Below are 17,953 nucleotides of genomic sequence, written 5' to 3'. Positions count from 1 at the left end.
CCTGCCAGCGTTCGCTGGCAGGGGCTCCTGGGAATTGTAGTCCATGGACATCTGGAGGGCCACAGTTTGACTACCCCTGGTCTACAAGATCCTGTCGTCCGACACTCTTAAGAGCTCCCCTTTTGCAGAAACCAGTTGAAAATGTGGCTCAAGGTCTATGCCTGATGGAAAAGAGATGGCGCCCCATTGCTCTCTAGTCCCAAAAGCAGGCTTGGAACTTCAGAATCCGATTTAACGCGGAGTTTGTGGGAGGGCAGGATCCTTTTTCTCCCCAGAAAGAGGATGTGGAGGATCTCCGAGGATGGTTGGGAAGTGGTGGGGAGCAGCGCTTCCACACCAAGGCTGCTTCAAAACAAATTTTGGTCTTCAAATGGGTGGGGTTCCTTATTAGGGACCAAATCCCAAGGCTGATTGGTACGCCTTCTTCCCTTTTCTGCTGGCTCTCCATCATCAGGGGAAAAGCCTTCAAGAACTAGATTTAGACAAGGAGAATCGGATGAGAGGGAGGGAAAAGAAACGGGGTGAGTCCCTTGGACTGGTTTAGCTCCTCTGGATCTCTTTTCTCCCCTGCCCAGGTGTGGGAGATTAGAGGGAAGGGGTGGCCAAACTGGGGCTCTCCAGATGTCAATGGACTACAATTCCCATGAGGCCCCGCCATCATTAGGAGCAGGCCTTAGAACTATTATTATTTATTTATTTCCTATACCGCCCTTCCAGCAAACTTGTTCAGGGTGGGGTATATCATCATTTAACTATATGAAACACAATCAAATGCCATTTAAACCATTTTAAAATACAATTATAAAACAAACAAACATCTGGACATTCAGCATAAAGATTTTTAAAACATCAGCTGGTAAGATGGTTTGAACAACAGCAAAGTCCAGTGTGAGATTGTCATTTCACCGCCCAGTCCAGTTGTGTGGGTGGGTGTCTGTTTTCAGTAGCGCAGGGGTAGTCAAACTGCAGCCCTCCAGATGTCCATGGACCACAATTCCCAGAAGCCCCTGCCAGCACGCTGGCAGGGGCTTCTGGGAATTGTAGTCCATGGACATCTGGAGGGACGCAGTTTGACTACCCCTGGGTTAGATGGTCTGTCCTGAAACCTATTTGGAAATTGATGTCGTCATCTGAATTAATTTTGGCTCTCCCCTCCGCCAGTCCTGCATCTTTCCCACATATTTTCTCTTTTCTCCCTTCCTTCTGTCTAGGGGACCTTTTCACTTATCATTGAATCTTGGAGGGCAGAGTCTGGAGAACCATCCACAGGTAAGTGGCTCATTTAAAAATATATATATTTGTATGTATACACATGCAGAGGGAACTTTTGCCCATGCTAAATAATGCTGTTTCAATCCACTTCAGCGATGTTTGCAAGTGGGTTTGGCTGTTTCACCCAGCAACATCCAGTCGCAAAGAAAGTGTGTTATTTAGTGTGTGTGTGCGTGTTAAAAGCGCCCAAACACAAATAATTCCCCCCCCCCAAGCTTTCACTGCATTCTCACTCTTTATCCTACAACAGCTCTGCGAAGTAGGCCGGTATTTTCCTTTAAGAAACCTGCCCAAAGAAAAATATTCTCAAGTGGCAGTTTTGTTCTTCCCAGCAAAGTGTGTTGTTAGTCCCCTCACTCTAAGGCATATTATGCAATAGTCCTGGATTGAGCCTTGTCTTTGAGCATCCCAAGGCTGGCTTGCCAAGCTCCAGGTGGGGTCTGGAGATCTCCTGGAATTAATACAAATCTCCAGACTGCAGAAATCCGTTCCTCTGGAGAAATTGGCTGCTTTGGAGGGTGAACACGATGGCATTATGCCCAGCTGAGGTCCTCCCCAGACTCCTCCTTCGAGTCTCCAGGAGTTCCTCAGCCCAGAGTTGGAAACTCTAGTCCTGTGGAACAGCATTTGGGAAGAGGTTGTGGAGATTCGCCCTCCTGGCTTCCTGGCAATGGTTGTGAGACGGGTTTTCAGAGAGCTTTGGGGGCAGTCTGAGATATAGGGTAGAAGAGGAATATGTCATTGTTTCTAGACTGGCTTTTAATATGACTTTGTCCATCATATTCTTTTTTTTCCCAGGCCTTGGGGGCCTGAGCTGCTTAGTAGAAAAGCAGGCATAAAAATATTTTAAAAGACTAAAGGGCAAGGGAAAAGAGGACGCATAAAGAGTAGCTTTTCTTTCCAGTGCATTTTGAGAAGGACTTTTAAAAGAGAAATGGGTGAGAGAGACTGAGATTATTGAAGTCACCGTGAGAGCTTTGAATATTTAGGAAAATACGACTGGGGCCCCGTCAGAAAGGGCTGTGCTGGGCTGTTTTTGCTTGCTTCTTTATTAAACATCTTTAAGTTGCTGTTCTGGCCAACTTAAGGTCCCAAAGGTGCTGAACAGCACAAACATGAAATAAAGCATAACTTAAAAGTTAAAACCAACTTAAAACCACACCTGTAAATACCATGAAAACAAATCACGTGCACACATTAACGGGCGGAAAGGACAAGGAGAATCGGTGAAGGAACGCCAAATGCCAAAACAAAATCTCCCCCTTCCAAACTCTTCTGCCCACCTAGCATTCTTTGAGCTGTTGTAGGCTCTTCTTAGGGTTGCCAACTCTGGATTGAGAAATTCTTGGAGATCTGGGGTGGAGCCCGGGGAGGTGAATGAGAACGGCCTCAGCGAGATTCACTTGTCGTAGTGTCCAGGCTGGCCTTATCTCCTTAGATCTCAGAAGATCTCATGAGATCTTGGAAGCTAGATAGGGTCACAGACCTGGTTAGTCCTTGGATAGGACTAAGGAAATCCAGGGTTGCTGGGCAGAGGTAGGCCATGGCAGACCACCTCTGAACGTCTCTTGCCTTGGAAACCCTATGAGGTTTCCATAGATTGGCTGAGATGATGACAGAAGGAGGAAATTAATGAGTTTTGCATCAACATAGTACAATAAACACTAAAATACATACACCCACGCCCCTTCTCAGCCGGTGAAGGGACAGACCCTATCCCTTTGCCGCCAACGGAGGCCGCCAGCCGCCTTGGGGTCGCCGCCCAAAACTACCTACGAGGCTGTATGGCAGGTAAGCTGCTGCGCGGCCTACACAGCTGTTCGCCCTCAGGGGGGGCCTGCCCCCCCGCCCTGCACACACACACACACACACTGGGCTTCCGCTGCCGCTCCACCACCCACCCAGCCAACGAGCCGCCCACCGAACACAAGTTTCCGCCACCCACCTCCCCCAAGTCGCCGCCGCCCTCCCTCCCCGAATATTCACCCACCCACGGAACGCTTCCGACACCCCCCTATGAGTTGCCCCAGCGCTCCCACCCCCCTCCGCCACACACTCACCAACCCCACACACCCAGCCACCCACCCACCACCCTCTTCCGCCTCCCGACCCCCGACCCGCAGACGCTTCCCCTACCCCAAACACCTATGCACCCTCCCCTCTCTACCCCACGCTCTCCCCCCACCACCTCCCCTCCCAACTGCCCCCCCTCGTGAGTCTTCCCCCAAACACCCCACGGACCCTTCATGCACCACCACCCTTCCCCCCCTTCCCCATCCCATGCCACCTCCCTCCCTGCGTGCCTTCCTTCCTTCTTCCTTCCTTCTGGACTTCCTCTAATTGTCTATCTACTTCCTGCCTCTCCCTCTCCCTCGCTCTCTTTACCCCTTCCTGTCTTTCTGCCTTATGTCTTTCTACCTTTCTCCCTTCTTTTCTTTCTGCCTTTTCCCCATCTCTTCACCCACCCCTTGCCCCCCTTTATCACTCTCATCCCTCCTTCCCTCTCCTACCTTCCTGGATTATTCTTCCTCCCCAACCATTAGCGCCCGCTGTGTTTTGTCTACAGCAGGTTTAATTTCTAAGCGTCATAGTTAACTGTCCAGGTCGCTGTTTTTGTTTATATGTTCTTGCTGAATTATTTTAAAACTAGAATTGAAGCCCGCTGTAACCGAAATACAGCGGGCGCTAGCAGCCGTCCTTGCGGCCCCCCCAGCTCCTTTCCCTGCCGCGAAGCCCTCTCCTCCGTCCCCCTCCCGCTCGAGGATCTCAGCTTCGCAGCCCAGCTCCTTTCCCCGCTCCGAAGCCTGACCCGGGTGGCCCGCTCACATCTGGGATGGGCCAAGGGGCCAGTCGGGAGCCCCTTGGCCCAGATTGACCCTTGGAGGGGCTCCCAATTGGCCCCTTTGAGTTTTTATCCCAGACTTGCCTCGCCCCTTTCTCCGCCCACAATGCCCTTACTCCTTTATTCTTACTGCTCCCATGGAGCGATTTTCAGATGTCGTAACTTATTTTTAAAATGCGGTCTTAATGTCTTAAATAAGTGGCTTTCAACCTGGGGGTTGGGTGCTCTTTGGGGGTCGAATGACCCTTCTCCAGGGGTCGCGGCAAGGCAAGCAGCTTGCCCGGGGGGAGCGCAATCTACACAACAGCCTTGCGGGGTAGATCGAGATAGAGCGTTCGTCTGTCTGGAGCAGCGGAAAAGAGCTAGATTGTATATAAATCCCCCCCCCCCTGGGGTTTCTCAGTTCAGTTCTGCCTCTTGTCCCACCCTGCCAATTTCCAACAAGTCCTGGTGAATTACATTTGTTTCATAAACTTCACATGTAAACCGCTCCTGCAGAGCGGTATAACTAAAACAGTACGGGCAAAGTGGAAGGAGAAAGGGCCGAGTCTGTGATAAAAACTCAGAGGGGCCAATCGGGAGCCGCGAAGTGTCACTCCGGGGCCAAGTGGCCAAGCGCCCCTGACTTTCCACCACCCACTGGGGGGGGGGGGGCGCTGCCAGCAGCAGCTGCAAAGTGCCACGCCGAGGGGGAGCCTCAGCCATGGCAGCCATCAGAGAGCACCAAAGGTGAGCCGGTGGCAGAGTGGCAGGGCAGCCCCCGAGGCAGCAGCCGGGGAGGAGGACGAGGAGGAGCCACGGCCCGGTACCGACTGATCTACGGACCGGTACCGGTCTCCGGCCCAAGGGTTGGGGACGGCTGATATACGTCACTGTGGATCAGCTGAAGCAGTTCAGTTGTTCTCTCTTCACTTCTCTTTGGAAAGGAAACTCTTGCTGATTTGAAAATTAAGACAGACCCAGAATTATTTTTATTGTTAGTACCTGGCACAAATTCAGAAACTTCAACCAGTTGATTTCTCTTCATAATCTGAATAAATTCAGAACAACAGGATCCCAGACTTCTGCGTCATACCTGATCACCCGTAGTATGAGCACAGACGTCTGCTAAATTCAGCTTGCTTCCCCATCACTGTCATCAGAATCCTGGTTCACTTCATATACTTGGATCAGGGCTTTGCATTCAAATCCTGTGAGACAGAGCTGATGATGTCTATATATACAAAATTCACCATTTCCAAAGCTGATTCTCTATCCCCCTTTGTTCGGTTGAGTATTGACAGGAGACAAGATGTAAATCCTAGAATTAGCAGGACATTCCTTAAGTGCAGTTCGTATGGACACCCTTCTGATAGCAAACAAGGCAGAACAACTTTCCCTTTCTTTGTTGCTTTAAGACAAACTCAATTTCCAATAAACACAGATGTCTCAGGGATATTAAACAGTTCTGCAGGGTTGGAGATACTATTTGTGCATCCAGAGTCAAGAATATTTATTTGTTATTTGTTGGGTTTAAACTGACACAGTAAGCTCTACGGGGTGCTTGAGGTTCTGGGTTCTGATTAACATTAGTGGCTTCCCTTTCACATTGAAATGCTTTGTGCCCAACTGGGTTGCAAAAGTGGCATTTAATGTGGCTCTCTCTCTGCTCTTGGCTGTGAGAAGGCTTGTCAGGCCCTACTTCCTGCCTGACCGTTGCTATCTCCTGGGCAGGAGATCCCCTTTGGCTGGCATAGTGACCTTGCCTCGTATTGGCAACTGATCGCTCCTCAGCGTCAGGATCACGTGACCTTGCCATCTGCCTCTGGTCTCCCTGGCAATGGAGCCAACTTTACTGGCATGTAAATGGGGGTTGTCTCCCTGAGCTTTATAAATGGGCTTCAGCACCTCTTTGCAAATCGACGTCGTAAGAGAATGCTCCTGACAGAGTCTCTGTTTTATTATTTGCTTTCAACATATTGCTGCCTGCAATTTCATCCGACAGCATTTATCAAAAGAAATATCATTTTTATCCCAGATATGACTAATTGTGGGATGAAAGCTACACGGCTTGCCTGTTAATAATATTGTCAGTTTGGTTACATCTCCCAGCATTTCACCAAAGCGCGTTAGTTCCTGAAACAATCCTTCCATCTCTAATACATGTGCATCAAAAGGCTCTCCTTTAAATCTCATGTTATGCAATTTCTTAACAAGTGCAGTGGATATATGTATATTCTCTTTTAATTAGGCATGATTCCAAAAAACTGTTAACATTTCATAAGCTGCCTTCAGACTTAGCAAATCTGGATATTCCGAAGTACTTACACCCGAGACTATCAATGTTACGGCTTTCCTGTTGTTTTGCTCCCACTGTCTGAATTCTTTCTTGACTGCCTCTGTGGCTCCTTTGGCTGGGAGTTCACAAGTGACTCAAAGTTTCTCAGCCACATCAAACAAGTATCATATGAGCCTGGACCCATAACCTGAAGGATATTAAATACTAGAATTTAAGCCCGCTGTAGCCAAAATACAGCGGGCGCTAGCGGGCAGTGGCTGGGTGCGGGAGGCCCCCCCGGCTCCCCCCCCGGCCTGGGTGCCACCTCCCCCCGGCCCCCTGGCCTCGGCTCCCCCTCCCCCCCCGAGTCCCCGGCTTCAGAGCGGGGCTTGGAGCAGGCCCGCTCCAAGGCCTTCGCTGAAGCCTGCCCCGGCCGCCCCCTTCCCTGACAAGTCCCCATCTTCAGTGCTTTGCAGCTCCCGACTGGCCCCTTCGAGTTTTTATCTTGGACTCCGCCCACTTACCCCTTGCAGCTTTATTTTTACCGCTCTTGCGGAGAGGTTTACAGATTGGTTGACTTATGGAAAAGTCTTAATATTCTGAAAGTTAGCAGAGTGCCTGATAGGATTTGTAAGTGCATGCGGTCAGAGAACAACAAACACAGAAAAGCATGTTCCCCAAGAGCATACTTAACTAATATAGTAGCTATTTATTAGGGTGCTAACTTCTATGCATAAAGAGGTAAAGAGAAGATTCCTATTGTAATATTAATAGCTGGATGGTGAGAGATACTTTTGTGGCATCTCTGCATCCATCATGTTGCAGGGTTGAGGAATGGAGGAGAAGAGGGAAGGCTGCGGGAACAGGAAATTACCCTCTAGGGATAGATCATTGAGATCAAAACTGAGTGGTCAGTGTCCCTATCTCTCACTAACTCTATGGTCCCTAATAAGGAACCCCACCCATTTGAAGACCAAAATTTGTTTTGAAGCAGCCTTGGTGTGGAAGCGCTGCTCCCCACCACTTCCCACCCATCCTCGGAGATCCTCCACATCCTCTTTCTGGGGAGAAAAAGGATCCTGCCCTCCCACAAACTCCGCGTTAAATCGGATTCTGAAGTTCCAAGCCTGCTTTTGGGACTAGAGACCAATGGGGCGCCATCTCTTTTCCATCAGGCATAGACCTTGAGCCACATTTTCAACTGGTTTCTGCAAAAGGGGAGCTCTTAAGAGTGTCGGACGACAGGATCTTGTAGACCAGGGGTAGTCAAACTGCGGCCCTCCAGATGTCCATGGACTACAATTCCCAGGAGCCCCTGCCAGCGAACGCTGGCAGGGGCTCCTGGGAATTGTAGTCCATGGACATCTGGAGGACCACAGGTTCACTACCCCTGCTCTATGGTAAAGAGAGTTCTTGTGTAGAGTCTCAAGAGACATCGCACAGAGAGCTGTTTCCAACAGTCAGCACAGAAGTTTGGCTCTGGACTGTCAGAAAATCCATTGGAGACGCATGGTTCTTGAATGCAGAAGCTCTGTCTTAGCCAGGGGTGCTGTACCTTCCCCCTAACCCTCTCTTCTTGCTGCTCTCCCTGATGACTTCCTTCTCCCTCTCAGAGGATGCCCAGAAATTGATCAGCCGTCTGGCCACCCGTCGCCGCCTGGCTGTGGGCGAAGACTGGTCCCAAGACGTGCAGTTGGGAGACCAGAGCGAGCTGCGTTACTCCTACCACGTGACCTGTGATGAGCATTACTACGGAGAGAGCTGCTCCGACTACTGCCGGCCGCGGGATGACACATTCGGGCACTACGCCTGCGACGAACTGGGCAGCAGGAGTTGCCTGGAAGGGTGGCGGGGTGAATACTGCTCAGAACGTAAGTATCCTCGGTGGGAAGGGAGGGAGAGGGGGTGGCAGCCGGAGTGGCAAGCCCGGTTCCGATCTTGGTTGGCTGAAGGGGCCATTGGCTAAATCGTGTGCTGGTGGAAATATTAGCTATATATTCCCAATAATTAGCAGAGTGCACAGTGGCCTAGAGTGCAGCAGAAGCCATATGGTCTCTGTGTGTGTGTGTGCAGGCCAGGAAACAAAAAACAGAGCCTCACTTGTCTTTTCAAATGGATTTGATTTCTTTATTATAGGAACTCCATTTCTAAATAGGGTAGCAAAGAGACAGGACACTGATCTATTTTAGCTAAGTAGGTGGGAGATTTAGGCATGAACCCATGTCCCGCTCTCATGATGGCAAGTTGGAGAACTCTGGTGATGTGTCAGAGCAGAAGGAAAGAGGTTTGTTCCCTGGGAGTTAAAGGGACAGCAATTAGGCAGAGACAGAAAGCATGTTAGGATATTGGGCTCTCTATCCCTATGACTCTCTCATAGTCCCCCTCTGACGTCTGAGACCAAGAAACATTGCAGAGTTGTTCAGTTCCATATGACCGGCCTTCCTTGACTCAGAACAGCAATATTCAGGGCCTTAGGCAAGACTATTTCTGCTGAGCATTTTTCCCTACTGTGGCACCTGCCCTGTGTTTCCAGAAAGTCCCTTTCCCAGTGGGGTTTGTGGTCAGCAGGTGTTTCTCGCCTTGAAACAACTGCTGCAGGGGAACTGGTAAGCTGTGAGCCTCCCTAAGATGCAAGGCCTCATGTGAGGGAGGGTGTGTCTTTTGATTGGAGGTTAGGGAAGGGACCATGGCTCAGTGGAAGAGCATCTTCTTGGCATGTGGAAGTTGCCAGAGTCAGACCCCGGCTTCTCCAGTCAAAGGGACCAGGCGGATGGGAAAGACCCCGGAGAGTCGCTGCCAGTCTGAGTAGTCAATGCCAATCTTGATGGACTGAGGGTCCAGTTCCATATGAGACAGCTTCAGGTGCTCACGATAATTGTCAGCGTGACTCTTTGCAAGCCACAGAAAGAGGACCGCCACCTCAGAGCTCTTTTAAGAACCATCCGGAGACAGGAGGGGCCCATGGGTTGGTCCTCTGCATCTCTGGTTAAAAAGAGTTTTGCTTAGCCAGTTCCAGAAGAGGCCTTTCTCCCATGGGAACCATCCCAGGAGAAGGGATGCTGAGCTGGGGCTGGTGCAGAATGTGACAGCTTTATTCAGGTGGCCATAGAAGATGGTGCCCTATCAATCCGATTAAGCCACAGATCCAAACTGATTCTGAAGCAACAGAACAAAACGTGAGTCCATTGGCACCTTTAAGACCAACAAAATTCCATTCTGGGTATAAGCTTTTGCCTATTATGGATTGGTATAAAACAGCTGGCAGACCTCCACAAAAGGTTTGAGCAACAATGGATCACCAGGTGAGGAATGAAGGAAGATGCAGGAAATTTTTGGAGCTGTTCCACAAGGGTTTATTAAGGGGTTTATAAATCTTTGGTTTATAAGAAGTCCTGAAAAGTTTAGTGACAAAACCAAGTCCTGCTAAGATCCCATCCTAGAAATATCTGCATACTGAAATGAGGACATCGTCAACCTATGGTCCTCCAGATGTTCATGGACTACAAACGCTGGCAGGGACTCATGGGAATTGTAGTCCATGGACATCTGGAGGACCACAGGTTGACTACCTTGCATTAACCTCTTAAAGATCGAGGTTAAGAATGCAAGAAAGAAAAACATCTATGTTGCCCCAGAATCTGTTGTCCAGAACAGACCCCCCTCCCATTTTTCCACTTAAAAAAAATTTCTGCACTTCGACCTTCTCAGTGTAGATCAACATGATAGTCACATACCAAGAAAAATTGAGCGGCGACTGACAAAAATGCCTACCCTGCCACAAATCTTGCTAGACTTAATCATAATTTCTATTCTGTCCTTCCCTGTAAGGTTCTTTAAGGTGCTGCTGGATTGTTGCTCTTTTTTATAGTCACTCACCATTCTTTTAAAAACAACAGATTAAAGTGATGTTGGGTGAGGACAAGCCTCTTCTTCCGGTCCTCTGCTAAAGCTGCTGGCGATAACCTTATAGTATTTCCCAGCTCAGGTTTTGGCGCCCATTAATGCAAATAATTAATCTAACCCCGTGAGGGGGTGGCTATTCTCCTGTAGCCAATGGATGGCTCAATATCAGAGAAGTTCCAAATCACAAACCTTCCCAAATTTCCAGAATATATGTAGGGGAACAACATGTGGCTCCCCAGAAAGCAAGGTTTGATCTTGTGACAAATCAGAGGTTATCATTTAATGGACTTAATGTCCATGGACTTCAATACCCATGAGCCCCTGCCAGCATTTGCTGGCAGGGGCTCGTGGGAATTGTAGTCCATGGACATCTGGAGGACCACAGGTTGACTACCCCTGCTCTAGGGTAAAGAGAGTTCTTGTTTAGAGTCTCAAGAGACATTGCACAGAGAGCTGTTTCCAACAGTCAGTTACAGGATTGCTCTAATTTAGCTGTGGTTTTTGGCACTTTCCTCCGCTACCTCTCAGTTATCATCTTTCCCTACCAAGCCCTCACCTGGATAGCCCAGGGATGCCCGTTCCTGTCAGATCTCAGAAGCTAAAACCAAAAAAGGAACACAACCCAACCTTAACAGGTAGGAACTCAGAAGCTGAGCTGTACAATAAAATAATGTAAAAATGTTGATCATTTATTATGTTAAAAACAGAATAAAAACTTCATAAAAACTATACCGAACTAACAGCACATAAGACCAAACGCGTTTTGACCCAACTGGGTCTTCCTCAGTGGTCAGAACCATGATAATACACTCTATACAAAATATTTATATTAAACTCATTATAAAGTGTAGTTGAGTGGTTGATCTGTAAATTATGCCTCCAACCAATATATGTAAATTTTATCCTTTTTGGAGACCACCTCCTATGACATCTGCCTACGGTCACCACTCTTCGCTATCATATAATTCTGTGCTGAGAGGGTATCTCATGTGCATCCAAGGGACCAAGCCCTATGAAGATAGGTTGAGGGATTTGGGAATGTTCAGCCTGGAGAAAAGGAGGTTGAGAGGGGACATGATAGCCCTCTTTAAGTATTTGAAAGGTTGTCACTTGGAGGAGGGCAGGATGCTGTTTCTGCTGGCTGCAGAGGAAAGAACACGCAGTAATGGGTTTAAACTTTAAGTACAACGATATAGGCTAGATATCAGGAAAAAAAAATTTCACAGTCAGAGTATTTCAGCAGTGGAATAGGCTGCCTAAGGAGGTGGTGAGCTCCCCCTCACTGGCAGTCTTCAAGCAAAGGTTGGATACACACTTTTCTTGGATGCTTTAGGATGCTTAGGGCTAATCCTGCGTTGAGCAGGGGGTTGGACTAGATGGCCTGTATGGCCCCTTCCAACTCTATGATTCTATGATTCTAAGGTGGTCTCCAAAAAGTCTAAAATTTACATATATTGGTCGGAGCCACAGTTTACAGATCCCATTCAACCACCACTCACATCAATCAACATGTTTACATTATTTTATTATCCAGCTCAACTTCTGAGTTCCTTCCTAGATCTCAGAAGCTCAGCAGGGCCGACTCTGGCAAGTATTTGGATGGAGATCTCCAAGGGCTTGGATGGCATTCCTCCAAGGAACACGAAGGATCACGAAAAGGGGGCGGGCAATGTCAAGCCTACTCTGAGCATCCCTTGCCTGGCTGCCAGACAATCCTAGCTGCACTATGCCTGCCGTAGGATAAATAAATTTCCCGACAAACAATTGTTTCAGATTGATTCGAGGTAATCTCCTTAGCCAAATTACACTTCTCTGCCTCTTCTAATTTCTAGTGTCTCTCCCAATCTTTCCCCGAGGGCTGAATATTTAGCGATTTGCATCTCAACTAATTCTACACTGAAGTCTTTTTGCATTTGCCTTCCGGAGGTGAAAAGTGCCAGCAATCCCCAGCAGGCGGATGGCACCCCGGTGTAGGGTTTCCGAGACAAGAAACGTTCAGAGGTGGCCTGCCATTCCCTGCCTCTGCGTGGCAACCCTGGGCTTCCTTGCTAATCTCCCTTCCAAGCTGTAACCGGGGCTGACCCAGCTTAGCTTCTGAGTTCGGACAATATTGGGTTAGACAGGGCCATCCACCTCTGACCATTTTTTGGTCTTCCTGTTGTACCCAGTTCCGGGTCGGTCCCTTTGGAGAAAATGGAGTTATTTTTTTTTTTTTTTTTTTTTTTATAATAATTTTATTGTTTATTATTATATAAAGCATTTACAGAAAAGTTGTAAGGAGAAAACGACCAGTTGATATGGTTTGCCATCTCTTTTAACATAGGTATTTAGTTCTCATCACATATTATTCCTAGTCTAGAAGTTTTTACCATATTTCTTAGCCAAGTGATTGTTAATACATATGAGATCTGTTATAGGAATACATTCTGTTATTATCTTAAATGATATTAGGTCAATCTCCTTCATAAGTTGGCCCTAACCCAAGAATTACTGCTGTTGTCTTGTTAATGCCTATAAAGTATGGTTTGTCATCCTCTTTTGGCATACATATTAACATACATATTCAATTCCCATCGCATATTAATCCTGATTTAGGAGTTATTACCATCTTTCTTAACAAAGTAGTAGTTGATACGTAGGAAGGTATAATCTATTATAAGGATATATTCTATTACTGTCTTAAGTAATATAAAGTCAGTTCCCTTCATATATTGGACCTGTCCTAAAGATTGCTACTGCTTTTTTTTTTTTTTTTTCTCACAAGAAGCCAGGAGAATACTCCATTGTTCAGCTCATCTTTCAGGTGGTCGCAGAAAATGAAATTGTATTTTTTTCCATAGTAGAGTGTTTCTGATTGTCCTTCTGTCAGGGCCAGAGAAATCTCTTGCTTGATTCTTGCTTGTAGTCGCCTTTGAGGGGGCTCTGAAACCTTTGTCAATCTGGATCTCTTCCTCTGGTCGCACAGAAATATCTCCTGATAGCTTCCTAGTTGCTGTCGCTTTTGAATAGACTCTTTTTATTTTGCTGATCCAAGTCATTTCCTGCTCTGAATAGACTTCCAGGTTTTTGGTACTTTCCTTCCATGAATCTGTTTTCCCGGGTTCTTTAAAGATACTTTGGGTTTTTACATCTCTGGCACTCTCTCCCTCCTGAAGTTTCACTTGATTTACTGTTGGCTGAGCTGCGTCATCAGCTGGTCTCTCCGGATCTTGGGCTCTATCCAAAAACTCCCCCTTAGTCCCACGAATTTCCTTTTCCAGCTTATTGATTGCTTTCAGTATCTCTGAGTTTCCTTTGCATAACAAATGGAAAAGCTGTGCCTTTGATAATTCTTCCATAGTTCTAGGCAGTCACAAACTATAAACAGAAAGTCTCGTGAGGTCTCGCGGGAGCACGAGCGATCCCAAATTATCAGTTTGTCGATCTCCGTATCAAGTCAAATTCTCCCACTGAACGTTCACCCATAAATCTTCAAAGCACTCTCTTTGTTTGGTTAATGGGTGTAATTAGCTGGGAGTCTCTCACTCGGGGAAAGAAGGAATTCGCTTGTAAATTGGTTGAGGGAGGGGGAGGGAAGAGCTTGTGAGAGGAGAGAGAGAAAAGCCAGAAAGCTTTCAATTCTTACTGTTGTAGGTTCCAGCTTCTGTCAACTTCTGCTCCTATCGATCTGGTAAATGATGGTCTGGGAAGAATGTGAGGTCGGCTGGTCGTTTCAAGCTTGTAAAGTTGTTTGCGACAAAGACGCCATCTTGACCTTGAGCTCAAGCCGCTATTAATCCAAGGAGGTCTTGCTTCTCCCTACGGATCTGTAGGACCCTCAGGTCACCGTTCCCGGTTCCTGGGGCGACCGGTGAACAGATTTGCGTATCTGTTCAGGTCAGCCAGGTGCATAAGCACCTGACCCTCGGCATGGCTTAAGAGCTGAACTGAAGTCCAGCTTTCCCTATGGCGCCATCTTGAGGTCTTCTGAGAAAATGGAGTTATTGATGGAGGCAGCAGATGAGAAAAAGATTGGGAACTGTGAAAGCCAGCATGGTGTAGTGGTTAGAGCAGGGGGCCTCATGGGAATTGTAGTCCATGGACATCCGGAGGGCCGCAGTTTGACTACCCCTGAACTAGAGGAAAGGAGAGCTAGGGTCTTCTTTGGAGAGAAAGGTGGCAGATAAATAATCCATGTTCCTCTTTTCCTTCCATAATATACAAAAAATAATATACAGAATCGAGTAATAGAAAAAGACACCCTCTGTGTATTCCTGGCTGTACACAATAATATAAAGGCAGGACAGGCTCACCGCTCGGCGGGTGTGAATTTGCTGATGGCCCCGGGCCCCCGGGAAGTACGCCTGGCCTCGACCAGGGCCAGGGCCTTGTCAGTCCTGGCCCCCACCTAGTGGAACGAGCTCTTGGCCCCTGCAGGCCCTGATGGGAGCTCTCTGGGTTCTGCAGGGCCTGCAAGATTGGGCTCTTCCAGCAGGCATTTGGTTGAGGCTGGGCGGAAGGAACCAGGGTGATAAGATCGGGCTGCTCCTCCCCCCTAAATGTTTTGGCATTCCTCTGTCATGCTATGAGAGTGATGTTGGCAGCGCTCTTATGAGATCTTGGCTCAATCACTTCATTAGATCTTTGGAAATTGAAATGATCTTTTCTGATAAGTTGGGTTAGAATGCTATTATTAGATATAATTATATTATAATATGTAAGGTAAAAGGTAAAGGTATCCCCTGTGCATGTCTGACCCTTGGGGTGACGCCCTCCAGCGTTTTCTTGGCAGACTCAATACGGGGTGGTTTGCCAGTGCCTTCCCCAGTCATTACCGTTTACCCCCCAGCAGCAAGCTGGGTCCTCATTTGACCGACCTGGGAAGGATGGAAGGCTGAGTCAACCTTGAGCCGGCTGCTGGGATTGAACTCCCAGCCTCATGGGCAGAGCTTCAGACTGCATGTCTGCTGCCTTACCACTCTGCACCACAAGAGGCTCTATATAATATGTATGGGGTTTTTATTATCGTTATTAATATTATGTGGTTTTATTAGATATTGCTTGTATTCTTTTTGTGAATTGCCGCGAGCCAGCTTGCTGGGAGTGGCAGTATACAAGTATAACATAAATGAATGAATGAACGAACGAATAAATAAACAAACAAACAAATAAACACACACATACATTCAGCTTGTTTCAGTAATTCTTCAGAGACATTGCCTGTTATATGAAGATATCTGCACCCGAAGAACAATTATCGAAACAAGTTGAACTGGTTGCTGGTCACTCTTTTGTATTATTAATAATAATTAATTATTATTAAATTTCCAGACTGCGCTTCTGAGAGCGGCTAAGGGCAGGGGACATACGTAACAATCCATAGAGCAAAAACAATACAAACATTAAATATTATCAAGACATTAATCATTGAAAACAGATAATAAATTAGAGCATCAGTGAAGCAGCGACGTCTCATGGTTAGCCGGAAGGTTCATCCGTGCCGATAAGTTGATCTCAGGCTGCACAATAGGGCCAGGAATAATATCCTGATGGTGTCTTTTTCTATTATTCGATCTCCCTCTTTTCCTGCCAGGCACTGTGCTTTGTTGCCCAAGGGGCAGTGGAGGGTGCCCAGAGCTCAAAAGAGCATGGGCTGGAATCCATAGGCATTTCTGGCGGTGGCTTGGCTTTGAGGGTGGCACAGGGGCCCTTTCTTTGGCACAGCGGCAGGGGTCTTTGGCACAGATGTCCGGAGTCTGTCCTGCAACTCCACCAGCTGTCCCCTCTCCCCTCCTCCTCCTCTCTCCACCTCCCTCCCCGCCCCTCTCCCCGCATCCTCTCTGCTTGCCTCTTTGCAGCCCTCTGCCTGCCTGGCTGCAGCCAGGCCCACGGGTTCTGCGAGAAGCCCGGCGAATGCAAGTGTCGGATCGGCTGGCAGGGGCAGCTCTGTGACGAGTGCGTCCGCTACCCGGGCTGCCTGCGGGGCACCTGCGTGCAACCCTGGCAGTGCAACTGCCAGGAAGGCTGGGGCGGGCTCTTCTGCAACCAGGACCTCAACTACTGCACCAACCACCGCCCCTGCAAGAACGGCGCCACCTGCACCAACACGGGCCAGGGGAGCTACACCTGCACCTGCCGGGCCGGCTTCGCAGGGACCAGCTGCGAGATCGAGACCAACGAGTGCGACGGGAACCCCTGCAAGAATGGCGGCAGCTGCCATGTCAGTATTGCCCCTCGCAGCTTTAGTCTGGGCAGCTCCCTGCCACCAGGGATAGGGACGGCCGCTGGCCGGGATCGCTTTAGCGTGGGAGAAGGACAGTGGCACGCCTGTAGGGGCAGAGTCCCCTCTTGAGGGAAGGCTGGGGGATGCCAGAGGGAGTCCTGTGTGAGTCCTGAGAAGAATCAGGTTCAAAATGAACGGATGGGGCATCAGAGCTCTCCCTATGTTCGGATCTGTGGGGCTGGACACCTAGCTTTCTCCTCAAGGTTGTTCCCAGAGACCCTCCTCTGTTGGAATGGTGCTTGAGCACATTCTGGGATAGGTGTGGGAGCCCAGAAATTTAATGTAGGCGACCCTAGAAAGCTGGGGAATAGCCGGGCTCGTGATGCACAAAGTGATCAAGGAGGAGGAGCTCTGGAGAGCCTCTTGCCTGGGCCACCAGCTGCTGAGGTGATCGTGGGAGGGCTGCCAGCCTCTGGGGAGGTGGGTGGGGTGGGGGTGCAGGAGATCTTTTGAAGTTACAGCTCGGCTCCAGATGACAGAGATCATTCCCCCTGGAGAAAAGGGCTGCTTTGGAAGGTGGTGGGTACGGAATTCGACCCCGCTGAGACCCTTCCCCTCCCCAAGATTCCCCTTCCCAGGTTGCCCCCCCCAAAAAATCCCCCAGAGTTGACAAACCTACTGATCTCCAGGCCACATGGGGCATGGGGCCCTACTTTTGAGGTCCTTTCCCTCCTCCAAAACTGTCCTCCCCCAGCTCCCCCCCCCCAAATCTCCAGGAATTTCCCAACCCAGAGTTGGCAAGTCTAGACCATGGGCAAGTAGCCTTGAACCTCCCTCGCGGCACCCCCACTGGAATAGCGCTTTCTGCAGCTGGTGAATATCAGCTGCGGGAGCAAAGGCCATCCCCGCGGACGTCCCATGCTTGCCTTGCCTCCGTGCATCTGTCCCTGGGAGGTCCGACTGGACCTAAGGAGGGGTGGCCGAAATGCAGGACGTTTCCATCGGGCACAAGGCCACGGCCCCGGCCCCCTTGGCTGCCCTCAGAGTCGGCTGGAGAGGACAGCTTCTGCCCTGCAACACAGAAGCTTGTGTTATCCAGTTTGGGAAGTTGGCCCATGAAGCAGGGCTTTGCAATGGGGAGCAGGGAGAGGGGAGGGGGCAGGTGAATGAGCAGTGTGGGGGTCTGCCCCAGCGGAGGGGACCCTCTTGGGGGCAGGATGTTGGCTCCCTCTCCCCTAAAAGGGCTCTCAGTCCTGGCAGGCCCTCTGACCAGATTTGGGGCCTGGGATCTGAGGGGCCCGACCCCTGGGCCGAATCCGCAGGCATCCGGCTGGTTGCAGGCAGGCTCCCCCTCCTCCCCCAGCAGAGAGGGTCTGGCCCTGTTGGACCCCAGCATGTGTCACTGCCCAAGGGACCACTTTGTGTTGGAGGCCACACGCAGGCAAGGAGATGGGTTGTAGGGGCTTGGAACGGAACC

The 17,953-nt window shown here is 49.1% G+C and overlaps 1 protein-coding gene across 1 annotated transcript in view; it reads left to right on the top strand.

Moving 5' to 3' along the window:
- Positions 1-17,953, top strand: part of LOC143828352 (delta-like protein C) — a 47,423-nt gene that overhangs the window by 6,911 nt on the left and 22,559 nt on the right. The window contains exons 3-5 of the mRNA XM_077318724.1: positions 1,212-1,269; positions 7,985-8,242; positions 16,112-16,473. Coding sequence (XP_077174839.1) covers positions 1,212-1,269; positions 7,985-8,242; positions 16,112-16,473 — 678 coding nt within the window. The remainder of the gene's footprint in view (positions 1-1,211; positions 1,270-7,984; positions 8,243-16,111; positions 16,474-17,953) is intronic.

Source organism: Paroedura picta, unplaced genomic scaffold (genome assembly GCF_049243985.1).
Source record: "Paroedura picta isolate Pp20150507F unplaced genomic scaffold, Ppicta_v3.0 Ppicta_v3_sca21, whole genome shotgun sequence".
Lineage (NCBI taxonomy): Eukaryota > Metazoa > Chordata > Lepidosauria > Squamata > Gekkonidae > Paroedura > Paroedura picta.
The sequence above is the reverse complement of the archived record's forward strand: the minus strand, read 5'-3'. Positions and strand labels throughout refer to the sequence as shown.